At 37.9% G+C, this 27,602-nt stretch overlaps 1 protein-coding gene across 11 annotated transcripts in view; it reads right to left on the reverse strand.

Moving 5' to 3' along the window:
* Window positions 1-27,602, reverse strand: part of KIAA1958 (KIAA1958 ortholog) — a 146,269-nt gene that overhangs the window by 59,511 nt on the left and 59,156 nt on the right. For 3 of the 11 annotated variants that reach the window (XM_037152623.2, XM_053656149.1, XM_053656148.1), the window contains 2 exons: window positions 11,440-12,489; window positions 854-8,372 (listed from right to left, as the gene is read on the reverse strand). The exons of 3 other annotated variants lie outside the window; for them this stretch is intronic. In XM_037152623.2, coding sequence (XP_037008518.2) covers window positions 11,444-12,489 — 1,046 coding nt within the window. In that variant the 3' untranslated portion in view covers window positions 854-8,372; window positions 11,440-11,443. Of the gene's footprint in view, window positions 1-853; window positions 8,373-10,843; window positions 12,490-27,602 lie in introns of those variants that run through there. 5 more of the 11 variants (XR_008389896.1, XM_037152620.2, XM_037152628.2 and 2 more) reach the window with 5 other exon arrangements.

Raw genomic sequence — 27,602 nt, forward strand, 5'->3', positions numbered from 1 at the left:
CATTCTTGGGACCATGGGGTAACGGCGTATTTTCAAACAGGGCGTCAATATTATTAGCCCAAAAGCACAAGACCAATAAATTGGATTTCATTAAAATTAAAAAGACATTTATCAAAATGTGCCTAAGGGGGTGAAAAGGCAAGCAAAATAACAGAGAAATTTGACAAATAAATATATAGCTGACAAATCAATTAGAAGGAAGACAGTCCAATTAAAAATGGACAAACTTCAATGGGCACTGCACACAATAAGAAATTATCATTAACCTTTCAGGAACTATAAATTAAAATACACTCACCAAAATGTCTAAAATTAAAAACAACGTCTATAAACATCAAGTGTTGGTGAAGATATGAAACAACACAACTCTCTTACTCATCTGGCAGGAATGATGATCTGTACAACCACTTTGGAAGCTAACTGGCAGTATCTACTAAAGTTGAACATACGCATATTACTCCATGATCCAATGACCCTATACTTGATATAGAACCAACATTGTTATGTTATACATATTAGCTATTTTAGTCACTTGAAATCCTAGAAAAGATTAATTTAAAATAAATAAAGCTTTAAAAAAGAAGACATTCTATGATTTGCAGGTCATACATTACTCAACTTGAATTCTAATTCAAGTTGTTGTATCACTAAAATTCTAATATTCTTCCTCTGTCAGGGAAATTAAATCTATCACATTTTAATTATGTAACTTGTTTCTTAAAGTACTACAAAAACATTAAAATTACATTACAAGTATTTGTAAAGTAACTTTAATACCATTTACAATACTATCTTACAAAGTATAGCTATTGCTATTTGCATTATTCAGCTTTCTGAGTAGACTTTGGTGGATTATTCATACATCTACAAGAATTACACTTGCATTTTTGTCAAAGAGAACATTATGTTTTCCAGTGCTTTAATATGCTTTTCTTTACTAAATAATTTTAGTGATACAACAAAGACGTCTGAAGTTAATTATTATAATCCTTTTGAATAACCAATCGTATTCTGCTCACAGAACATTGTCAAATGTGCTAAATGCAACGAAGAACATAGGAAGAATTCTATCCGACCAAAAGATTTTTCCTAAGAATGAGGAAGTCTGGAAGCAGACATCTGCTTAGCTTGGTATCACTTCGCACCATTGGCCAACAGAGCTCCACCGACAGAAAGACAGAGGGTGAATCTGAGTAGAGACTTTTGCCCCAACACAGGGTTTGGGGGACCGGGGCTCCAGGAGCATGTGATGAGTTCAGTTGTAGCTGCCCTCCTGAAGTGTCTTCCCTGCCCCATGGGCTGCTTCCACGTCCCCACACATAGAAATGCTTCTCTCTCCACAGCTTCCGCTCCTCGACAGCCAGAAACACTGGACATGGAATGCTCTGCTTAATATGTATTAACTCTGTGGGTTGATGCACACTGAACAGGACAATTCTGTTTTGCATGACGTGGTTTAAATTGCTTTTAAACTGCTGTAGCTACAAAAGTCAGCCAGCATTGCAGAAAACCATTTATTAAATGAAGACTAATCATACCCAAATACAGATAAAATACTGTGATAGAGACATTAGCTGATTTTATTGGATTGTATTTCTTATTTCCATAAGGTTAGGCTGCACCGGGAAATACGGAACATGATAGAAAATCACACTATTACACTGTAGGCAAACACCGCACACACAAGGAACAAGCCACCGGGACACAAAACTAGAAGTTTATTTAGCGCACAAGTACACAGACAAATACGAAGCAAAAACAGTGAGCTGATAAAAGATGAAAACATTTTAGAGGAAAAGATCAGTGAGCCGAAAAATAAAATGAAACCGAGAATATACACTTATTAACAAAAAAGTTGTATTATATTACAAATATCAACTGGCAGAATAATTAATTAACCAAGAGTATCACAGTCACACATTTGAACATATTAACAGAAATTTCTCTCCATTTGAATTCACCTTTCTCTTTCTTTCACAAATTATAAATGTAGCAGCTTAAGAAGAAAAATTTTAAATATTAGAGTGAATAGGCACACATGTGCTTTTTCATGTAATATCACTTAAAAGCCTAGTGGTCAGAAAATGTATCAAAAATGATCTCTATCAAATAGGGGACAAAGTGAATGCATCTTCAAAGAACAGTTCAATGTTCACAAAAGTTTTCTAGGTATTGTGTGGTTATATTTCCAAACAGGTGCCTGGGATCATGTTATACTAAATTGGTATAATTTGTATTCCCAATGAACTTCCAAGTGGTAGACTAAAAGGAATTTTTAAATCATTCTTAAAATTTGTACGAAAGATGGAAGACCTTATTGAAGTTGAATACAGCATTCATTCTACTAAACCACCAAATAAATGAGTTATATAGTGATTCTGTTGAATCCAAAACTCTTCCAGTCATTCTCTCACCAGGTCTCAGCCTACAGGATTAGTTACATTTTCAGATTACAGCGAAAAAGGTACAAGTTATTGCTCACCATGGGGCAAATCTATGTCTAATGTTAGCAGTGAGGAAAAGCTTAAAGTCACGGTGGAAACATAACCCTATAAAATTGGAAAATTAACAAATATGTATGTATTACTTGATTCAAAAGTAGCCCATGTATAGGCATAAAGGTCTCAGGACAGTCATATAAAATGTACAGAAGACAGAAAAGGGGTAAATAAAACTAAGAGGATTCAAATAAACGTGCCCACAGCTAACTAACGGGAACTGTGAATGTTAACCATCAGGATACATTGCCATAATCTTTGGTGTCCAAAATATAAAAGGAATTCTAAGAACAAAGGCCTTGCCTGAAAACCCCCAACGCAGGAATCAAGAAATACTTCAGAGTTACTCTGCAGGCCACCGACCAAGGGCAGAACATCTTCAGAACACGCGTAACTGAACTTCCTTTCATTGCTTTACTACCTCCCTGGACCGGCAAAGGTTTAAAGCATATCCTGGAGAGAAGGCTCCCAGCCGAAATCTGCCTTTCTTTTCCTTTATGCAAAGAAGTAGCAGGGGCCTTCAAGAACTATTTTTTGCATTCTCAGAGTTGAATCGGCAATTTCAGCAGCAGTGTCTCCAAACAGCACTGGCTGTCGCCATGTATCTGACAGTCACACAAAGAGCCTCCGAACAGTCCAGGAGGTTACCCCTCTATTAAAGGGGTCTCCCAGTTACAAACCCACTGACCAGACAGAAGGAGACACTGCACTGACGGAGGGAGTTCGGCATGTGGGTGTGAAAATGGGTATTAAGGAAGTAGACTTCCTAACATTTTCATGGTAGTTTCTCTTCCATTTTAGGACTATAAATGTATAAAAAAGTATAACGGTTTTTCCCCCATGCTGACTTTTAACAAGTAGTATAATAGAATTAATCCACTGGAATTGCTTCTCTTCCTTTTCAGAGCTTGTATGAAATTGCTGAGACAACATGAAGACAAATGGGCATAAAAAATTGTGATGGGAGGCAACAGAATATATTAAATAAGTCCACACAAATAAATGCTGAATATAAAAGTTAATATTTGGGAACACTGAGGCTTCCATGGTCACTTATAAATAAAATTTAAAAACCAAATATTCTCATTAAATGCAATTGCAACAGTAAGTTATGATAACCAACAAAACTAATGTATGCACCTTAGAGTCCTGCGTTATTTTATTGTTCAACCAAAAAATATCCAGATCAAGGGAAACTTTGCTGCTATACTATCATTCTATTGGATTTCTCTGTAAGGTGCTCAAGTATCAGGGGAAGAAAAAGAATTTAAGCTGGGGTAGGGGAGTGCTAAAAGAGTTCAGAATTCTTGCTTTTTCTTTTTGCAAACATTTCCCGCTCAAAGAGCTGGGGGTAAAGAAGAGCTAACCTGGAATTCTACACATGAAACACGATTTTGAAGTTGGCACCACTTGACAACTACGACATCTCCTTTTGCAGAGGCCACTAAGTGCTGGCTCAAAATATTAAACCACTAAGTACAGACTTTCACAGGTCACACAGAAAATGTCCACTGGCACAGCCCCGTAAGCACAGGTTTTCAGTTTAACTACAATAAGTGATAGCAGCAATGATGAACAATTCCACATAAACACCACTAACACACACATGAAAGAGCACCCTATTAGGACATGCAAAATCTCAACAAAGACATCACCGAATATTACACAATGCATAGAAATTGTGATGGTTTTTGGCAAGGTTTTTTTTTGTAACAAATATTTTATAAAACAAAAGTTTTTTTTGTTATAAATGCTATTTAAAAAGTTGTAATATAATGGACTGTAGATATAAAAGTTCAGTTGGATCAAGTTGATCTGAGTGGATTCATACTAAATGGACCTGCTGCTTCATCCAGTATAAATAATCATTATAAATTAATTCCTAGTGGCAGTATACTAAGATATCTGAGTTGTAAAATAGAAGGATTACAGAACGTAAACAGGCATAAAAATCACTTAATACAGGATGCACGTTGCTGTTAGGGTCACATATTGCTGACGTCTTTCTAATTCTACCAACCACAAATAAATACATTACACCAAGCATTTTCAAAGGCCCTTGAAATGAATGTAAAATGATAAAAACGCTGTCTAATTAATTCCAGTGTAATATAAAGAACATTAGAAGGCTGAGCAAAATTCAACGTTGCATTCAAAAGGCAAAATTCCATTGTACTTTTTTAACCACCTGGAATTTCATCTTTTCCCTTCAACTATGATTTAGTAAATATAACTTGTAAAATAAAATTTTGTAGGATATTTTTTGTATTTATGCTTTGGATTCCCTGTTAGGGGAGTAAGCAGGTTAGTAGGAGCATTTATAAATATTTTGTATTTCTACATCTTCCTGCTCTGCGTAGGTCTCTTTCATGGCTCCCATTTTCTTTCCCTTTCCTAATTTTAAAATAAATTCACTTCAGAAACATTCTAATTATGTTGAGATTTGATCATTTTGACTGAAGATCTGTCCCAAACCTTTAAGATGATCTTTAAACCTTTTCATGGATGAAAAGAGGGCAGTGCAGACTGCATTCTAAACCAATGATACAGATGCTACAGAGCTGGACATGCAAATGAATACTGCAATTTTTAAAAACTTGCTTTTTAGTTTATAATCATTACAGATTATGCTAATTATCAAATTCATATTACTGAAAACTGTAGCTTGTTTCCTCTCCATAAATAAGAACTAAATATAAATGGGGCACGGTAAGAGATGTTTGTTAAAATAAAAAGGTAAATGATTACATTTAGAGATTATTACCCCATTAATTTTCCAAAGAAGTTGCTAAAACCAAGATACAACACTACACAATGAAAAGTGAAAATACACATAGAAAAAAGCGTATTTGAAAACAGGCAGCTTGAATGTACTTCTAACAGAAACTTAAGATTAAAACACTTCATAATTTTGAAAACAAGGATATCCCTTCCAGCTCAGTGAAAACGTAAGCTTGTTCTTCTCCCCTAAACTCCAGTTACAGACTGGAACTCAGGATGCCCGGGTTCCCTTGGGTTCTACTCTTGGCTCTGACTCTAACGAGGTGTGTGCACCTGGGCATTCCCCTAATGTCTTTGGGGCTGTTTCCCTCTTCTGTAAAAGAGAGGACTGGATTAGTTTAGATGTTTCTAATACTCTGGCCTAATTTTCTGATTAACTTAGCATGCTGATCTGATCAGTACTGAGTCTAAGGAAACTAGGTCATGGTTTACATAAAACCTCAATTTAAATGTATTAAAATGCTATCTTTTAAAAAATAATGCAATCTTCAATACCACACCCGGTCTTTCCCTCAGCTTTCGCAGACCCAATTGATGAATTTACAGACAGGATGGATGGCAAGATATTTTGATTACCTTTCTCTGTTCAGAAAAGCGAAATCAGAACTGCTGGCAGTTTACCAGTATCATCCCTCTTTTCTGTTTTTGTATCGTCAGAAATACTCCCAACGCCAACGGGATGACACAGGCAGTGGTTTCTTTATCCCAGTGTGTTCTACGGCAAGGACCTCTTAACAATCATCCTAGTTTCATCACTTTGCCTTAGAAAAAGCTACCGAGTCACATCATCTCTGCCAGATCTTAGAGGGAAGAAGCAATGTTTGAATACCATGCATCAAGGAAACAAAACAAAATAAAACAAAACAAAAGACAAATGAGGACGCCCTTGCCAATGGGGCTTCTTAGTAAGTATTGCAACTATTTGCACATCATATGCTGAATATGCAGGTATATCGTGCCTACTTAAAAAAATATATTAAAATGATTGAGAACTTGTTAATTCTTGAGTATTTATAACAACTTTTTCATGACTGAACACTTTAAAATTATTTTACTGCAATAAATTATCAAACATACCCCATGATTTTCCTCCTAAGCCTGGAAATTTATTTCCTTCATTATATGGCAGAGAGTTCTTATTTATAGATGCTAAGTATTATAGCTTTATTGTGGCTCAAAAAATAAAAACTAAAATACATCCTTGCCGTAGACAAAGAAAAGCAGTCCAAAAAAGGCTGGTTAAAATCAGAAGTGTTGGTGTCTAATACATAAAGCAGTAGAGATAGCCAAACTCCAGAACATAATGGTTTCACGGTTAATCCAACTCTGAGAATCATGAGGCTAGTAATCCCCTGCCAAAAAATGTTGTTATATAATCATAATTGATTAAAAGAACAAAAACAAAATAAGAACAAAACATTTTACTAAATAGTGCTAATTTGCTAGCACCAAATTTCTGGGTAAGACCAGACTCCCTGGTAGCCTGTCACCCCGTCCTCACCATCTGGTGAAGGGCAATGTCACTTCTGGGCTTCAAAGGTGCTCTCTCTGTCTACAACCTCCCCATTCCTCATCTGAACTATAAGGAACTTTCTTGAAACTGGGTTTTTGGTTTATTTGGGATAAAAACAAATAATCACTTTTAAAGATAAAATTACTCGTGCATGTACACAACCCTCTTCACGATAAAAGGTTCTTTCGAGAGTGACACAAATTTCTGCTCTCTCCCAGTGACCGGGGCAAACAAGCTCTCCTGAGCATCCCGTCTCACAAAGCTACGGTAATGGAGCCTAAGCCACCTCTAGCACACAGTGCTAGGGATGGCAATGCTCGTGTTCGCAGCTGAACGAATACTGAGGGTTTTATCACACCGGGGAATTCATTGATAACTTACTACCTCGGAGGGTCCACAGAAGCACAGCAAATCACTTTGTGAACAGCCGAAAAGGAGAGAAAAGGATCTAGATTCAGATCCTGATGCTCTTAAGTATTAACAAGAGTGTGGGCAACACATTTGACTTCTCTGGACTTCTTCACTTCAGAGATAAGCAATAACGACACCTACTCTCATAGGACTGTTGTGAGAATTAAGAGAAACAACTTACAGAAGCAGTTATCACTATGGTACATTGTATGAACTCAATAAATGACAGTGAGGACAATCTGTGCTTCCCTATGTGTGTGTGCACCTATGCGAACAAATGGATGGTGTGGAAAACAGCTTTGCCTTATCAATCATCTTAAAACAGACTCTGTGGAAGATTCTCCACAAAATACTCAAATCAATATTATGTATTCTATGGGAAATCAACATATCCAATGGCTAAATAGCACGAGTACAAAGTCTGGGAAAATAAACAAAACAGTACTGGCATAGAGTTTTGTTTTGTTTTTGCTGGGCTCTCAAAAATGAAATGTAACTTTTATTACAGTATCTTTTTTAAGTTCTTTGAGAGCAAGGGCTATTTATACATCTTTGTACCCTCACTGAGATACTAGGTGCTCCAACTGTTGCTGCTGTGGCTGTACACTTCCTCTCAGCGAAGTCACTTGATTTCACTGAGCCCCTGGAAGCTACATCGCAGAACAAAGCCAAGTGAGCGCAATGAAGATTTCAGCTCACAATGACCTAACTAAAAAACCAAAGAGACTCAACCTATGCTGGAGACTCCTCATATTACTCCTTTGTAGACCAGTAAGTGATTTAACATAGGGAAGAGTGAATTAGCGCAGGGAAAATTTGACATGGGGAAAAACAATAATCAAATAACATACATTTAAAATAGCTGATGTATATTTATGAATCATATTCAAACCAGTCCTACTAACCAAGACAACAAATGGAATCTTATGTATAAGGTCTGTTGGATTAATATCCTAAATATCGCTAGTCTCTTCAAACACTGTTTTTTTTAAACTGCTATAGTCTATGGTTTTCAATAGCCAGTCACTTACATGAATACAGAAGACTGAATTATGCAGCTATGTCATCCGAACGAACAGATGGGTTTGACGTTTTTGTTACAGACAGTGCAAAACTTCCAGAATCACATGAGAGGCACTGGAAACTGTCTTACAGGACAATGCACTGACCTGAAAGTGTAAACGTGGCAAATAAAGTGTTGGTGTTTCTGTGTGAACCATGGGATCGTCTGAAAGGGCACGTGTATATTATGCTGCTAAACAGCTGCACTCCTGCTGAAGCACACACACGATTTCGGTGTCTACCACTGTCACAGTCTGCACATAATTTTCCTTAAGTTGCAATAACAATAAAAATGGCATCTGGCAGTGGTGTATCCTCAGTATTGTTTACATAAAATCACAAAATTTAGAGGTAGTTGCAGATAATTTTTCGTAATTTAACTCAAACAGATACTAATTTTCTGGCTATGTATGTCTACCACATCATTCCTCCAAAAACAGCTTTCTAAACCTGTCGTGATGTTCCTATTTGGTTTCCGTTACCAAAGCAAAAAGTACATAAAAAGTAATTCACATTCTCCATTGGTGTTCTTCTAAATGAAAATGCAATAGGAATAAAAACAGATTTTAAGTTCAGTACCTCAATAAACAGTAATGGAAATTTGAAATTTCCTAGTTGTTTTTCACTGCTTACTGACTGTTCTTCTTCTTCCTTGTAACAAACCTACTCTGCTATCTAAAACATATCAAGAACTTAAAAAAATTATGTCAATGCAAAAATAAAACGCACGATCACATTTTAAGTATTCTTTATAGAAGCCTTTTCTTTAACATGTGAGGTACCCTATGTAAAAATATCCTTATTTTTAAAAAGTTCTTTTACATTAGGCTGTCCTGTGCACTCAGAAGACCAGTTACGGAGAACAGGATGTTTTGTAAAGAACTGGGAGAAAGAGACCCATGGTTCAAAATGAATGAGAGGACCAGGGGGCAGACTGTGCCACCATGGCAGACAACTCAGGACCCCTAGAGGTCTGGGAAGACACTGTGCCCCCACATCTGGCTCCAATCACTAGAAGTGACAAGTTGGAACTAAGAAAGATAAACAGAAGAACTCTGGAGTCAGATGACAGACAGTACCATTTCCTTAGCTATAATCTAACTGATTTGTCCTGATCTCAACATAAAACGAAGATAATTTACCTTCCTTTCAAAGTTATTGAAAGGATTAAAGATAATGTACATAGGAATAAATAGGTACATATTGAAATATCTGAAGAAATAGATACCAAACTGTTCCCAGCAGTTATTTTTGGCTAGCTAATGTGTATATGTTTTGTTTTGTTTATGCTTATCTGTACTTCCTAATTTTCATACAACTAGTAACTATTTTTTTTATATAACTGAAGCATGTAAGTCACTTAGCACAGTGCTGAACCACATACTGGATCAAAAATGGTGCCTATCATCATTATTAATACAAAAAAAATAAAAGATATCTTTCGCCCTTTCTTCTCGTTCGTGGATGCCTCTCTATGAAACAAAGTCATGAAATGAAGTTGATTCTACCATACAAAGGCCACGACGGACTTCCCACTCCCAAGCCAAAGGAACGGCCACAGCTCAGAGGAAGGGGGCTTCATGTGCTACTTATTTAGTGTTGAAACGAGCTGCCTCACCGCCTCGCCATTCGAAAGTTCAGCTAATGTTATGCTTTAGCAAAGCAAAACAAAACGAAATTTGTCCTGGTGGTACAACAAATACAGAATACAACACCTACCCTTCTAGCTAACTGAATGATGAGGTTGCCTTGAAAAATAAATACTCCCCAACAGAATACCCAGAATGTCCAGCAATTAAAATTTGGATTTTTTTATGCATTAATGATTATACAGGATGGGAACCTAGCTCAGCTTTATTGGAGCTCTAATGTCTAAATCTGTTTTATTTTTGAGGTATGTTAACTTATAATTCAACACAGGCTTCAAGACTTGAAAATAAAGACCCTGGAAAAACTACCACAAGGAGCTGTTTAACCAAAATTATTACTATTATTGCAGGATGGTGCAGATAAATGCATTTACATTTACTATAGAAGGAACTTTGCACATTTTCAAGAATGCTTTGAATTCAGCTAAGTCTGGTAACAAATGCTGTTACCTAAAATGAGTGTCGATTTTTCTTTGATCTCAACTACAGAGTCACGTAATCCTCTAGAGAAAAGATACTGAGGTTTAATGCTTATAAATAAATAATTCAAGAGGGATCTGAACTTTGAAGAGAGTTTTTTTGTTATATTAACTAGTACTTCTAGACCTTTAGTAACACTTTCCCATTCCCTACCTAATCTTCATGCTTGATATACAATCTAATGCTTGGGAACATTTTCAAAGCTTTGGTAGTTTTAAATTTCTTTTAAATCTGATAATCAAATTTCATTTACACTGATTTCTTAGGGAACAAAAAAATTCTATCCAAGTTCAAGCACGACAGTAAAAAGGAGTCATGTAACAGTCTGTTTTGCCATAAAAAAAGGTCTTTGCATATTATTTTAAAACTACGTTCCAAAATAAATGGTACCTTATTCCCTCCCTCTAGTCCCTCCCCCCGCCAAAAAAATGTTAGCTAAGCCTCTAAATTTTCATACATTGCAAAAATTAAGGTGCAGGAGCTAAAATTCTAATTAAGTAAAAAAAAAGTATATAAATAATTGGAAGTCGAGCTCACAGCCAACACTTTCATATTTTGGATCTGACTGAATGTAATTTTGTGTAAGCAGTGAAGTTAGTGTCATCTCCTCCTGATTAATAGAGAATTTGAAAAATTAAAAAAATAAGGCCATTTATTAAGTAGACTAGCAATGAGCATTGCGGCGGGAAGAAAAATCGGGAGTTGAGGACACAGAATCTAGCACAACTCAGTTTCCTTTTGGACAGTTTTTTAAAAAACAAGATTCCTTCTCTACTTTGTGTTGCCTGAGAATCACTATGGTTTTGAAAAAGTCTGTAACAGTAATTACACTGACTCACCCACAAGTACGTTTGTGTGAAGCCTATAAATACTATGTTAGTCATACTAAACTATCTCCGTTGGCTTATTTGTAAAAAGAAAAATATATTATAGATTTATATTTTTATAAAGTTAACACTGAGGGCAGAGGCAAGGGCACGAGAAGCAGTGTATGATCCCAGTTTCTCTAGACACAGGAACCAAACGGGGGTCAGGCTCGAGCCACCTGGTCACGCAGTATCTGAGGAAGAGTCGTAGGAGGCAGAGACAATGAAGTTGCCGCTGTTGGAGTGCCCCGCCACCGACTGGGCGGCCTGCTGGCTCAGATTGTTACAGATAAGCACCAGCTGGTTGCTCTGGGCCTCGGACAAGGTGCTGCAGCTCTGATACACGCTGAAGTTGGTTTTCCTGCCGGGGATGTTGCCCTTCTCACACATGGTCTTCACCATCTTGGCCAGCTTGTTCTTGCCCAGAGCCTGGCAGTTGTACCAGTGCAGAGCCGCCAAGTTCACGACCGGCTTGATGGACAAGTAGAAAGGGGCATCCTCGTAGCGCATGGCAGGAGGCCGCCGCTGGGCATACTCCTTATAGTCCTGCACGGGGCACGTCTGCGGGGCGTGCTGGGTGGCGTACACACGGGAATCTGTCCCCCCTCTCTTGGTTTTGGCATTCAGGTCACCGGTGTCTTGACCCATCCACTCTAAGTACTCCAACCCCGTTTCTGTGACCCGGAGACGGATATCGCCCCACTTCAAGGTAGATCCATGGAAGCCTGTGCAGTGCCCAAAAGCTTTGGTGTTGTTGAGCCAGACGAGGTTGAGCAGACCCTCGGGGTTATAGCGGCTTAGCAGCCCCCTTTTCCGCAGAATGAGCTCATCGGCAAAGGTGAGCTTCATGGACTTGTGGGGTTTGTTTCCTTTTCCTTTGCAGCGGAGTTCAATCTGCTTCTGTTTCAGGGCCTCTTGAGAACGCTTGAACTCCTTATCCCTGGTGATGCTGTAGCCATACCTGTGTTCTTTGAGGTACCGTTCCAGTCCACACTGGTAATTGGCCAAGCTATTGGGTTCGTATTCGGACCCATCCTTCTGCCTGGCATCCACAAAGAAAGAGGCAAGGTAGGCATCCAACTCTTTACAAGGGATGACATAAATCTCTCTGGTTTCCGAAGGATACTTGGAGATGAGGAACTCCCGGAAATTGCGGAGCGCAGTCTGCGTGCTCCGGATGGTTTTCTCATTCTGCTCCCTGCTGAGCTCAGCTGCTCTTTCATCCTGGTCTGCAACAAATCGGGGAGGGGAGGGATAGAGAGGGTGTTGATGAGTTCAGACAATGCACTTTCTGCTCTGAAATAAAGTTTCCTCTTATAATGAAAAGGGAAAGAAGGAGTCAACTTTACAGAGATCGCTGATAAATGCTATTTACATACCTGATGCATTGTAATAGGCAACTACTGTATTCACGAATGATGTACTAGGCAAGAGTAAGGCCCACTGCGGTCAGAATGAGCATCTCATGTCATTGGCACGTAGTTTAGTGAATGAAGGTTTGTGGGAAGAGATTAAAGGTCGCCTTTGTTTTAGGAAAAACGTGAGACAGAAATGTGCTACGTATCCCACGGCAGTGTGCAAGGACCCCATTACAACAGACACATTCATTTTGAATCACTTCATTTGTGAAACCAAAGGTTGTACTGGTTCCATTTTATTGAATTAAACTAAAATATATGAATGCATCTAGCACATCACTAGAGATCTCTATTTAAAAATTACTATCATTTACAGCAGTTAATTCACTAATTCTACAGTGATTTGGGTAAACAGAGTTTACAAATATTCTGTATATAGTTGCAGGGTAGTTTGTAAAAAGTGATAAAAATAGTTCGCATTTTGTAAAGTAATGAGGATAAAACTTCACAGCTACAAAGACAGGACAATGGAATTTAAATCAAGCTATTACAATCAAGATGTAAGAAAGGGGCGGGGTCTCTCTGTTAGATAAATTGTTTATTACTTATAATTTGCATTATGGACCACCCATGACCAAGTAATGCTGCTGTGGGGTAGAGGCTCCCACACGCTAGTGTGCTTCAGAGTCACGCAGGCTGCTCAGTTAAAACCAGAGTCCTGGGTGGCAGGCCACGGAAACTGCATCTTAGCTACTAGCACCTGCAAGGCCAGGCTGAGGTTCAAAAGAACACACTGAAACAAAGTTCTAGTGCTTATGTCTAATGAAGAAAACCCCACTGTATTTTACTCAGTTTTTTAAACAATGATGTAGCTTAATGATCATTTCAATGGTTTTCTTTCAGTAATATACAATTTAAATTTGGGAATTTTACATTAACAATGAAAACATTTTGTCAAAATCACCACTATTATCAGACATGGTATGTATGGAACTCAAAAGAGAAATCCTAAAAATGAAGTCACACAACAGAAAACTAGGCTCTCCAACTGATTGTTGAGAGGCAAACACTGAGGTTGTTTTTAAAACAACATAAACATGTAATTTCTGATTCTACAGTATAACATAAAATATTCTGTTTATTGTAATGATGTATTTAGGAAAACTTTAATTTATAAAGATGCTCAGTAGAAGTAAGTCTTTGCAATAACAACACACAATAGTAAAAATAAATTTTCTAATAAACTGAATTTTATTTACAAAACACACTACTTTTTGTATTATTGTACACATTTATAAATGATGTTACTTTAAAATGACAGTCCTAAGATGTAATTGCCAAAATCCTCATAACTTTATAAAATGAGTTAAAATTCACTAAACTAGCAAATTATTTTATAAGCACATTTTTGAGTTCATAATTCCAAAATTCCAATTTACAAAAGTACATTTTATGCTTCATTAGACTTAACTTTCAGTCACGCTTTTTTCTTCCATTTGAGGTAGTTTATATTACAATAAAGATGCATATAAAAATGTGTCTCGCTCCATCAAAAAGAGGACGCCAGAGGTTACGAGTAACCTTTATCAAGCTGGCTTCCATTACTGTTTACATGTAACGCCAAAGGGACCAGCGCATCTGTTTATCTTGGCTACTTGGTCAAATACCTCCCACAGCAGTCTTCAAACTTCAAACAATGACTTTCTCAGAAATAAACATTCACAGACAACTTGAGGGAAAAAAATTCCCAGTTCCTCAACTTTCCCATGGAACCTTTTCTAAAACTTATTTGTCTGAAATGAAGACTGATTTTGTATATGTTTGCATCTCAAATCTACCATGGTACATACTCTAGGGTTTAAAAGACTTTAAGAAGCCAGCAAAATTTACAAATTGGTTATAACCAAAATCCATCATGGTTCTTTATCCTCTGTCTTATTATACGTGTTCTAATTTAGGTGAAATTTGCCATGAGAAACAAGGTAATTGGGCCTGAATCGCAGTGTTCTGAATTCAGGACTTTCAAAGGGTTATAGGTTAGGGAGGTTGATTCTTTTAACTAAAGCTGGAATATTTTTAGGACTTCCAAAATGTTAAAATTTTATTCAATTCTTTCAGAGGCAGTGTGCTTCTGTTTATAAGATGCTTAACCCCCATTATTTTCAGTGTCTCTGGTTATATTTTACTTGCTTGTTTTGTTCATTAGGTTCCACTTCATGGGGGGAAAGGTGGGAAGGTTTTTCAGGAACAACTATAAAGGACACACAGACAAAACCAGGGGGGGGGAAATCAGGGGAGGGAGGTGGGGATGGCTGGGGTGGGTGGTAAATGCAGACAACTGTACTTGAACAACAATAAAACATATTTTTTAATATGCTTAACTATTAACAAATCATGAAACGATAATTCTAGTTATGGTGAATTCCTCATCTTTATATAATAGTATTTTCTACCTTTTAACAAAAAATACACAAATTGAAACTAACACTGAAAAATCTTAGGATGTCGATTAAAAAATGAGTTCTTCAAAGTTCTTTTAAAGAATATGTGAGTAAAAGAGTTTAAGTCTGTAATTAAACATTAGTCAGTACACTGTAGAGGGCATGAGTGACCTCAGTTCTTTGAACGAATGCTCACTTATTTCTTGCTGTACATCCACAAGAGCCATAGTATTTATTACTTAAACTTACTCTGAGCTTTTCAAAAGAAGCAGCCATCCCATGAGACCTAGTATCTAGGTATCCCACCCCCCTTTCAAAAGTCGCATTTTGCCACTTCACTTTTGGAAAAGACCTACATTAATGTTATCTGTTTCTGCTAACAGGAAGAAATCCAAAGAGGATTTTCACTGTTGTAAAAATAGCATGCAGTGTTGCTTTTGCAGTGAGTGCTTACAGAATGAGAGCCAGCTCGGAGCAGCCGGAGTAGTCGGGCCAACCTCCTTTCCTGGGAACTACACTCCGCATCACAGCATCAAGCTGCCACAGCTTTGAACTGTGTCTGTGAGCACCTGTGCTGTATCTTGATTTATTCTGCACATCCTTTACCTGGATCTTAAGGTATCGGAAAAGCCAAGAGAGCTTGCACGGGTGGAATGGTGAGTGTAAAACTATACGTAAATTAAGCGTTTCAATCATAAAATAGGGACATTGTAAGTCAATGATAATCGCTTCTTTGCTGCATGTCGCTTCAGCTTATGGAAAGTTACATAGGAATGCTCTGCTTTCTGACAGCAGGGGAAACATGTACAGAGAAATGGGTCTGCAACAAATGGAGCCAAAAAGAAAAATTAGAAAGGTTAGGTCACCGACTTCCAAGAGATCTGCGACCTGAGGGGAAGCTGCAAAAGGAGCCCGGCTCCGGCTCAGGAACTCTTCTCTCCCAGACCATTAAGTGAAGCTCCTACGACTGCTGTTCTCTACTTATTTACACAGTCTCCATGGCCCATTAATCCACTTACTACCTCCCTTGTTAGGAGTTAGAATGGAAAAACACAAAATTAGAGCAGTAGCTTGTCTTCTCACTCACTTTGAGATTTTGTTAGCTATAAACTCAGATCTATTTGTTTGCTTCTATTGCTATAGCACTCAATTTAACAACAAAAAAATAGCTATGACATCCCTTTTATAATTTTACTGAAGTAATACATTTCTTGATGTTTAACTTCTTTATTAGTTATGTGCATTTAAGAAGAGTGTTTTGTCCTTTCACGTGATAGACAAAACCAATGATGTTCAAATTCTTATAAATCAGTAAATGATAAATCCATGAGCTTATTAAATAAACATGTTTTTTAAATTTGGAAAAGTAAAAGTATAAAGAAGACTGGTGAGCAGATTTATATTCACAAGGCTACGGTTGGAATTAATATTTAATCCAGGTTTGTGAGTACCTACTGTGCCCCAGAGCATCTCAAGACGACCCATGGAGTGTAGTCGGAGGGAAGTCCCTGATGGTTATATAGATTCTAACATAGCTAGAAGAGATGGCTATTACACATAAAACTAATTAAAAAGACCAAACACAGCTGTGTAATTAGGAATTGAGTTTGTGGCTCTAGGTCCTAAAGGAATTCAGAAAAAAAAAAAAAAAAGAGAGAGAGAGAAGTCAAATAGAGCTTGAGTGGTGCTGGAGCTCTGCTCCCTGGGGAAGTGGAGACCTGGGTTAGGTATGAAAGGATGGGTCCCACTTGGTTAATCAGAATAGGAGGGCAGGGCACTCCAGGAAGTGCCCTGAGCAAAGGCAAAGAGATGGAAAGGAACTGGCTTATGTTCAGGACTACAACACACTGGCCCTGGTTTGGAGGTGTGAGAACGGCTGGAGTTGGGAATAGAGCAAGACCAGTAGGATGCCCACATATGGAAGGTTGTATATAATAATTATAAAAATGTAATTTTTATAATTACATTATAATTAGAATATTCTAAAGAGAAGAGACTGAGTATTCTAAATGCAAAGAAACTCCAAATGGCAAACATTTGAAGAGGTTGCTTTTGAAAAAATAGATACCCCAATTTTCTACCCCTGTGTTACTTTCTTCCATATCACCATCTGACATGCTACATATTTACTTCATAACTTGCTTATTAGCATATGTCTCTCCCCAGTGGGCCGAGAGCCCTGTAAAGGCCGGGGCCTCACTGCTTCATTCCCAGGGTCTGGAAAAGCACCAGAGAATGAAGCATTCATTACAAGTGTGGAGGCTGAATTAACACAAAAGGGGAAAAGGAGTCACTGAGACAACTCTGTGGGGGAGATCACACAATTCACTTTAGCCCATCTAGAAGAGATGAAAACAAAAGTCAGTGGCATAAAATTAAATTTGGGGCCTCACAATCACAATCTCAGCCGCCCTAACCTTTGTAAGGCTCTTTGGGGAATCAGCTGTGGAAGGAAGTAACTCACGAGGCCACTGGAAGCTGTTCCCAGGGCTAATTCCTTAGGAAGTAAGGACATGCCAGCCACCAAACAAACTGCTACCAGACGGCATCTTTATCTTACTCTCAGGGTAAGGAAAATCATAATACTTTAACGGAAGTGCACACTAGAATTAATATATCCACGAAATCAAGGGCTAGCTCCCTCCCCCCACCCTAATCTCCACTTTATGGCATTGCCTATTAGGCACCTACTTCATCCATACATGTATTCATTTAAAAGACGCTTTCTTATAACTCTTTCTAGGTTCAAGGAAAATAATCTTGGCATTAAAAATATATAGATTCCCTAGTTGGTCATCTTAGGAAACAGGCCAACTTCAATTTATTTGTCTGGGGCTAAACATTCATGTTTCATTTTTGAAAATGGCAATAGTTCCTAACCCTTCCTGCAACTGACTCTGTGTCTTTTTTCTCCTTTGAGCACCAAAGTCCTTGCATACTTGATGCATTCTCCTAGAACTTTAAAACTGGTTATTTCCCAGGACTGTTAACATTACCCATTGAAGCCAGACTTGTATGCTATTACTGCTATCAGACCAGCAAATTATTTTTAGGCTCGGTTAATCTTTTCCAATACTGGGCACAGAACATGTATCTTACATAAACATTCAGGAGAATGAAAAATTCAGAATAGTACCAGTTAGTCCAGTATGATTCTTGATCGTGTTTTTCACTGAAGCAGAAATCACTTAAACATTGTCCTCTGCTCATTTCTTTGTTGTATGTTATGTGACTCTATAATACCTAGAGGAATTTCTCCTTAATAAAACTTTTGAAATAAAATACAGCACACACAAAAAAAATACCAGTATTATGACCCCAAAGCACAGGCAAAAAGTCACATCTCTTCCTCATGCATATCTACTGTTTACCTACGAACTGAATCAGGTCTAGGAGCTGTGTGTGTTGGATGGTGGGGTAGGATATTACATGTGTGAAGGGACAAGGCACTGACCTTGAAGATCCTCACAACAAGGAAGTAATTTATGGCCAATAGGGTGCAGGAGTCTACATTTTTTCACAAGTTCGCAGATGATTCTAATATAGGTGTGGTCCAACAGGCCATGATGTAAGAAACAGTGTCTTATCTCTCCCCTCCTCTGGAACACCTAGAAAAGGACTCCTTCAAATAAGCCTCGGCCCAAGCTCAGTTACAGCACTTACCATCCTTGAAGGAATAGCAGATTTTCTGATCTGAAAAATTCTTTCTCCTAGCAGAACAGTTGCTTCATACATTGATAAATAATAAGTGTTTAAGTGAATTCTGCTTCAGTGAAAAATACTATAAAAATTCATACTGGACTTAACTGGTATTGTTCGACAAAATAATGAATGAGTTAAAGAATTACAACCCTCTGAGATCTACTGGATTCATACTTTTTCTTTTGTAACTTTTCTGGAATTACTAAACTCAACACTGTTTCCCTGACTGCCAAAAACAATTTTTCAAGTCTCATCTTACTTGGTCCCTTTCAGGGTCTTTGGTATAAGTAGTGTAGCAAATGGTTAATGGCTCCATCTTTGCCAGTAATAATGCAGTTCAAATCCCAGACTTCAAGTCACTTAACCAGCAATGTGAATCTGTATGAATATTTTTTTTTAACTTAAGCCTCGGTTCCTTCCATTGTAAAATGGGTATGCAAAATAGTAATTGTACTTATCTCACACGAGTTGTACGAGTATTAAACAGGAAAGCAAAACACTCAGCCTCGGACACATGAATCCTCTAGTTCTACTCTTTAAACCGTATCACTGCTTAGAAATGTGTTTGAGCCCACAAAAGCAAAGTCTACTTCAACTGAGTTCCTCCTCTACTGATGCTTTAATTTGTAGCAACTATCTGCTATTCTTCCACACTAGCTCTATAAAGGTCACCAATGTTAGGCATACACTGTCACAGACGTGTAAACAATTGGAGTTAACAGCTGTATCTAAAACAGCTGTTAGGAGCCCTTCCATTCCACTGAATGGAACCCTGTGATTGGACAAGCTTCTTGGGTCACTGAGAGAGACATTATGTGACTGTACAAACTCAGTACAGTACTAATGGGTAAAATCATGCAATTCTCTTCTAAGAATGCTTTCTTTAAGTTAAATTAAGGAAATGAGGGTTTCTCCTCAATGGTTCCCTCTCCCCCACAAAAAAAAAAAGAGCAGTAGCATCCCAGGTGGGGCTTAACAAGCCTTCTGGTCAGTTCTGCCAGCCAGGGACAGCTCTGAGCTAACCCACATTTGCTTAGAAGGACAGCATTCAAACAGGCTTCCTGCATAAAGGAGATGCAACATTCAATGACAGCTAAGAAGACACAAAAAGGAGAGCAGATGACAGGAATGAATAAAAACGAGATGAAGCTTTTCAAATCTCAAACTTAATTTCAAGTCAGAAAAGAAATTAAGCATTCCAAAGGCAAAAGAATAGAACAAGAGAGTAAATACTGTACTCCATTAATCACAATAAGCAGCACTTTTATCTTGGCCAAACTATCTTTTAAATCAACTTTAGAACGTGGCTGCATTTTCAGGCTTAGCGGCATGAAACCCACATGCCTATAATTAATGCAATAAATCATGCTGTGGAATTTTCCACAAAATCTGACACTTCTCATTGATATACTGCTTATTAGAGACCATAGAAATTTCTTTCCCACTTTTTTATTGGACAGCCAGAGACACTGAATCAAGAGTACCTTCTGATACTTGTGATATGTCTCAAGTATCTCCTGCTAGTGCAATACATAAACTGCAAAGGGAGCCGCTGCCATCAGACTCTGAAATACAAAACATCACATACGATTTCCGAAAAGGGCTCCGTTTTTAAATTCTTGCTTTTCTGCTTAAAACAGCTGTTTAAGATACGTGGGTTCATTACAGATGTGACAGTTACATTTTCCAGTTTCAGTCATGAAGCCACAGCTTTCCACACACGGTTCTCTCTTCCAGTTAAGTTCATAATGACGCCGTTTCTGCAGGGTCCGGCAAAAGGCAGGCCTGCCTGAGGGTGGTTGGCCGGGGAATAATCTGGGTGTAATAATTTATGGTTTTAATTTGAACATTTCAGCTAACATGCCATATGGTGTACTTGAGTGTGGTATTGTTATGTTACAGAATTACATGCTTATGATTTTGTAATAAAACAGGGGAGTTATTTGTGCCTGATTCTGTATATAGTACAAACGACTGTTTAACAGGCCTTATTTCATCATCCTACAAGGGTTCTCTCCTTGTTTTCAACATCTAACCCTTCAGGAAAATTTTACTGAATAGTAAGTCATTTTCCAAAGTAAAAACTAGCCCTTGCACAGTTCAGGAATTCAGCAATGACTACATTTTACCTCAGTGAGTTTACATACCCTTAAAAATGCTTTGCATAAATATCTCCTAATTTAGAAATGACTGAAGTTTTAAAAAAAAAGATGGCTGTAGGATAACTACTCACAAGAGGAAAAGATTATTTCATGTAGATTGCCTCTAAAAATAACTTTGTTTTATCATAAAAATACATATTTAATATAAAATTTTCCCCCAATAAAGGTATAAAGCAGAAAGCAAAACTGCCTAAAAACCCACCGCCCACAGAGAGCCATTTTGGTGGATAGCTGACTTTAATTTTAGTTTAAAATATTACTCTTTAATTACCAAGAATCTAGTCTATTCCAGCTTAACTATACATTTCAGTTCTCTTTTGTGATTTATCTTTCTTTGCAAATGTGCTTTCTCTGATGTTCAAGAGCAAAATTACTCTTAACACATAGTGCCTGGATGAGATGATCTTTTGATCATCTAATATTATAGATTTTAAGACTTGAATAAGAATTTGCTATTGGATTCATGATCTACCGGGGACGCAGAAATTCCTCCCTTAGCTACTGAGAATTCCCTACGTCCACTTCTGCCCCCATTCAAACTGTTCTTCACACAGCAAGTAGCCTGAGTGAGTTTTCCCACAAGAAAACAGAGGAAATGAAAGTTATCTTTTCTTTCTACAAAGTTTCCCATTTGCACAGTTGCTTCAACATTCAACAGGAATATATTCGGTACTTCCACATGACAGGCATTGTTTTAGGCACATCCGTAAATGTCTCCTCGACTGCTGAACAGTTTTGTCCGCTCCTGAGAGAGAAAACTAGACGATAAAACCAGGAAAAGAAGAGTAAAAACGGAAAGTTGGTCCAGGTCCAGAAGAGGACTTTTAAGTGCTAGGAGGGAGGATGCTGATACAGGTTAAGAGCGCCACCATGGCAAGTGAGCCTAGTGGTTAAGGGCACCGACTTGGGAGTCACACTGCCTAGGTGAGAACCCCAGCTCATCCACACTCTTCTGTGTGATCTCTGACAGGTTCAACCATTTTGCCTTCGTCTGTAAAATGGAGTTAATTGTAGTCCTAACTTCACAGAGTTGTGGGAACTGAGTTCCGTAATTAAGGAAGATAATAAGCACTCTACAAGCATTGACTATTTTTACTGCTATTTGGTACACAGTAATCAAAGAAAGCTAACAGCATATGACCCTGCCTACTGAAGAGGAGTTTGGAAGTAAAATAATCGTCACCACTTGTCAATAGTTCATCAGAGCATCAGTCAAAAGTGAGTGTCTTGAGAAGCGCTTTTCATGAGCTGCCAAAACTCTATGGCTTCAACAACTGAGAAGAAATGCAAACACAATACACGAGGTAGCATCTGATGAATGTAAGAGATGAAGCGCTATACTGCAACAGAAAGTTATATTCAATGACAAACTTCTGATTAGAAACCATTTCTTCCTTTAAATTTACATCTGATTTACACAAGTGCATATCTTAATTAGTAAGGACGACCAACATGTGAAGCATCTTTACTGAAACTGTATAATATAGTCAAAAACACAATGGAATGATTAACTTGAAACAGAAGATGTATGGCACATAAAGCAAAGGAAAACAGGTAACAAATATGAAAATGCACAAAACTCTTAATGTATTACCTCCTTTTCTGAGTTAGGCTGTTAATACTGATTAAATTCCATCGAAGAAGTAGTAACCTGATGAATAGGAGGATATTAACTTTAGTGGATTATAACAAACCATATTTTTGAAAAGTTCCTGATAAAATAAAAATTATTTTTCTACATATATTAGCTTTCTATTATTCTTTTATAAGTATAGGCACACAGGAAAATAAAGTCTTCTCCTTAATGAGATGGCTGCTTTCCATACACAGAATAATGAGCAGCAGCTAATTACAACTGTATAAAGATGCAGAAAAAAACAATGCTGGATTCCTGTCCTGTATTCTTAGATGTGAACAGATAATTAGACTGCGCATCAAGAGGAAACCAGCAACTTTAAAGAGAAGGGTAAAGAAAAAAGAGCAGGAAAAGCAAAGGAAAAGATAATTCAAGAATATAAGATAACTTTTTAGAAAACTTCTAATTAAAAATTTCAGAGATTTGAGAGATTATGAATACATACAATCCTTAAAAAGTAACAAATACTACAGGAAAACTCTAATAAAAAATAATATTAGAGGAAAAGAATTTTCAGCAATTTAAAGATTCAAAGTTCTCTTTCCACATACCCATTCTTGGGAAATTATTTGATGGACTTCAGCAAAAATGAGGAAAAAGAGAATATATAAAATCTAGGGAACAACTGATATAATCCAGAGGAAGCCTCAGAGTTGGGGGGGGTGGATTACCTCAGGCTTCCTTGCAATCAATTAGTCCAAATTAAAGCAGAAAGACTCAAGACCCAAAATGGTAGTGGGGGTGGGGAGGCACATATATATATAAGGGCACACTGCTATTCTGTGAAGAAATGCTACCAAAATTTTAGGAAAACACACAAAACACTAAAAATGAAACAGTACCATGTTCCACTGATGGTAAAGTACACTTCTTCACATTTTAACAGCTCTGAAATTTGTCTCAAAATCCCTGGGGATTTTTTTGTCTTTGTGAAACATGAAGTAATGGTACATCTCACCATCAGTGGCATTTAGGATGCAATAAAACACAGTAGTAATAACCATGATGCCGGAACAGACATATACTCTCTTTGAGGACTTACTCTCTGTACCCGAAATCGCTCTAGCACATGGTTCATGCCATTTACTCCAACACTGTTAGGAACATTCTGCTCAGTGCCCCAGAAGTCATGAAATTCATCAGGATGGCAAGAAGAGCTATCAACAATATTTACACTGTCAAAAATAATATAAATGGTGTTTTTGACTGTGAACATTCAGAGTCAATCTAAGGATAAAGCATAAGACAGTTATGGCCACAAAAGAGAATGAAAAACTTTACTACACATTATTTCACCTTGTGAAGAAGATGGTAAGAAGGGAGGGGAGACCAGTGGAAGGAAGGATAGAAGTGCCAATATCTAGAACCTGAAGTCAAAAAAAGCATATTTATTTCCCCTTCCATTATTTTTAATTTTTCTATTTGTTACTTGGGTATTTTAATAGCATAACAATCAAATATTAGAAGGGTAATAAAAATGAGTTAAAGCTTCATCATGCACAAGGACTCTACAGCTATTTCTGAAATTGATAAATTGAGAGAACAAATCAAGGAACAGAAATATAAACAATTTGGTTAGAATTGTGGAAGAAGTGAACAGAAAGGCTCAAAAGAAGCTTCCTTGAAAGAGTTGGGATTATGTGGTAAAGAGATTGGGGTGAGACCGTTATTGTGAAGCAATAGTATTTTACTGCCACATACACGTATTACCTTGGTAAAATTTTTAAAAATGAAAAAGGCAATACTTATCATTGTCTTTGTCTCAGAAAGCAATTCTGTAGTTGGAAGGCAGTACTGAAGAATCAGCCTGATGTGAGTCGTAACTGAAGTCAATAAACCAACTAAGCGCATCAGTCATTAAATCAGATATACCTGATTTACAATCGAGTAAATCTGATCACTGTTCTCACCTAATATAAAGCCTAAAATAATTCTGTAGTCATAGAAGCACAGTTTATCATTTTTGCCATGTTACGTAAATACTTCTTCTGGGTCTAATTACCCTCTTGGGACCCTCTTGGGACAAGCCATGAGTTACTTAAGACTGTAAGATCAAGACCAAAAGAGAAGTTATTGCTGGGCCCAAAACACAGTGGGTCTCCTGCTGGGGCCTGACAGCAGGACGGCTCATCAGTGAGGAGACACACAGGGATGAGGAGACACTGAGGCTGAGACTTCAATGCTTTAACACCAACTCGTCTGCCCTGACTACACATTATTTCATCCTTTCGTACCACAAGGAATGAATCCCCAGGCTAGAAAATCACCGTCAATGCCTCTTCAGTTCTGACCTGTTTCCTGGCTTCCTGGTAGTGTTAGTCAAATCCAAATTTACTGAAAGAAAATTACCTTCTGAGGTTTATAGCTAATAGTTAACTTGCTGTGTTTAGGTACATTTTTTATATTTGGAAGTCTCAATTGTAGTTAGGTGAATTTCTATATATATAAATAATACACATTTAATATATAAATAATAGTTTTTACTTCATTGGTATAATAGAAAAATGCCTAAAGAAATAAACAGTTAATTGGGAAGACTTTCTTGTGAGATATTAAAACAAATGATATTAAGAAAGGATGTACAAGCACTGGAGCAAAAGCCATTCAGAAAACGAACAATTATATTTTTAATTTTCTTAAATTTAATTGTTGTTCGAGTACAGTTTTCTGTCTTTTACTCCCATCCCAGCTCCCTCCCCAGTGCTCCCCACCTCCCTCCCATTTCCACCCGTTAGTTTTTGTCCATGTGTCCTTTATACTAGTTCCTATAAATCCTTCCCTTTATCCCCCCAAATTCCCTCCCCTCTCCCCTCTGGTCACTGTCCCCTTGTTCTCTATTTCAGTGTCTTTGTTTTTATTCTGCATGCTTGTTTGTTTTGTTGTTTAGCTTCCTGTTAAAGGTGAGATCATATGGTGTTTGTCTTTCACCACCTGGCTTATTTCACTCAGTATAATGCTTTCCAGTTCCATCCATGCTGTTGCAAAGGGTAGGAGCTCCTTCTTTCTTTCTGGTATATTTTTAATTCTTAAAGATAGGTCACTAGTTGTTTGCAGAAACAAGCAATATTATAACTGTAATATAACTAGGCTCATGTTATTTTTAGCTGAGTAGAAAGTTGTTTCAAATAAATTATGATGTGGAATGGGTTGCCTGCAGCCTCTGCATATTTAATTCCCAGCGAAGAAAGACCTGACTTTCATTTATCATACTGGCTTAATGATTCATTTAACCACTTTTAGTCATATATCATCTTGGAAATGTATTATCTAAAGGCAATCAATTTAGTCTTACAAAGTCATTCACAGCTGAACAGCATCTTGGTTCCGTTTTTGTTTTTTTTTTTTTCATTGGAAATGCCTTGAGAGAACAAGCATTAGGCTGTCCCTCCCATTCGACTGTGGGCGGTATGAGGACAGGAACCACGCGCTTCTGCCCTGCCCGCTGCTGTACCCGAAGAGCCAACTTGTAGTCTCCCAGCAGACAGATGTCTGTTGAATGAATGGATGGCTGAATGAATGGTCATGGTGTTTTCAGCACCCTTAACACTGTTTCATCCTACACAGAGAGTTATGACTTCCTTGTAGATCTGTGTTCTGAAGACCTCTGGGTGTTGCCTAAAACAGTGCTGTGCCTTTTGACAGAGAATATCAGGAGACAAGAGAGGTCCCCAGAGGCCAAACACTCAGAGGTCATCAAGGCACCTTCTAACTCCTGAAAACCTCAAACTGTCTCCTCCTCTTCAGGGCCTTATGGTCGCCCCATTTGAGTACTTACTGCCACCTCCCACCTGGATGTCTAATATCCTATACAACGGCTCTTGTGTCTCAGTCTCTACTTACCACTGCAACCGGTGTGATTGTCTAAGATAATTAACTGTGTCCCTCTGCTCCCCTCGAAGGGCACCTGTGACCTCGCTTGCGCAGCCTTTCCCAAATGGCTCCAGCCCGCCTTGCCAGCAGCGCCTCTCCTGACTCCTCTGAAACCCACCCTCAGGCCACACTTGTATCCTTGCCTCCCTAAGTCGTCTGCCTGTGTCCCTGCCCTAAGGCTTTTGCTCGCCTCCTTCAGTCCACTTCAAATGCCATTTCCTGTCCCATGAGGCTGAGTCAACCGCTCCTCACCTGTGTTTCACTGCATTTTATACACCTCTTTCTATATACTTGGAAGTGGAGATGCTGGTTTGCCAGCCTCCTTTTCTAAAGAATGATATTCCAGGAGTGGGAAATTCGACATCCACCTTTGTGTTTTCACTAGCCCTGTCATGTGGTCGATCCTGAAAAAAATGTTTAATAAGTTGAAGGGCAAGTGATGTGTCCGGATGCACAGCAGAAAAAGAGACTGAGACACGTCTCCCTGCTCCTGATACAATGAATCCTTCTATTCGACTCTGGGTCCTTTTAAAAACTATTCTTAGAAAAAACAGATGATCTCTTTGGGATATACTTTAGCAGCCTAAGCTTTGGGAAAGTGATGGGCATGACCTGGAAATGAAAGGGGAAGGGAAGCAATCAGTGGTTGAGGCTATTCCTGTGCCAAGACAAGCAGAGGTAGGGATCGCGGTGCAGAGCAGCGCCTCACTCCGTCCCTCTCGGTTAACAAGGGGGAGACCACGTTTCTGCCCATTGTAACCCCAAGCAAGTCATCTGGTTATTTTGTGCCTCATTTCCTACCAGTAAAATAAAGGAAGCAAGCTCTTTCTTCATGGAATTCGGGCAGTATTGATCCTGGAAATTAAAGTGCTTGATAGGTTATTAGAGGACATTTTGTTTTTGTGTTTTTTTATTTATTCCAGCAAAAGAACTTAATAAAATTCCCCAAGACAGCATCTCATATAGCCACAAGGAAGGAAGCCATAGCATTGGAATTTACGACTAATTCTCAAATTCTTTGTCCCATAAACAAGTATACTAGAAAACAATGTTAGTGAAGTTTTACTTTCTTACAAAAAATACCTCTATATTTAGTAATAATATAACAATGTCATAATGCCCCCATCATTCGGCAGTCAATTTTATTTATGCTTCACAACCTATATTTTAAAA

This window comes from Artibeus jamaicensis, unplaced genomic scaffold (assembly GCF_021234435.1).
Source record: "Artibeus jamaicensis isolate MK-2021 breed Jamaican fruit bat unplaced genomic scaffold, CSHL_Jam_final scaffold_1964, whole genome shotgun sequence".
In the NCBI taxonomy this organism is placed as follows: Eukaryota; Metazoa; Chordata; class Mammalia; order Chiroptera; family Phyllostomidae; genus Artibeus; species Artibeus jamaicensis.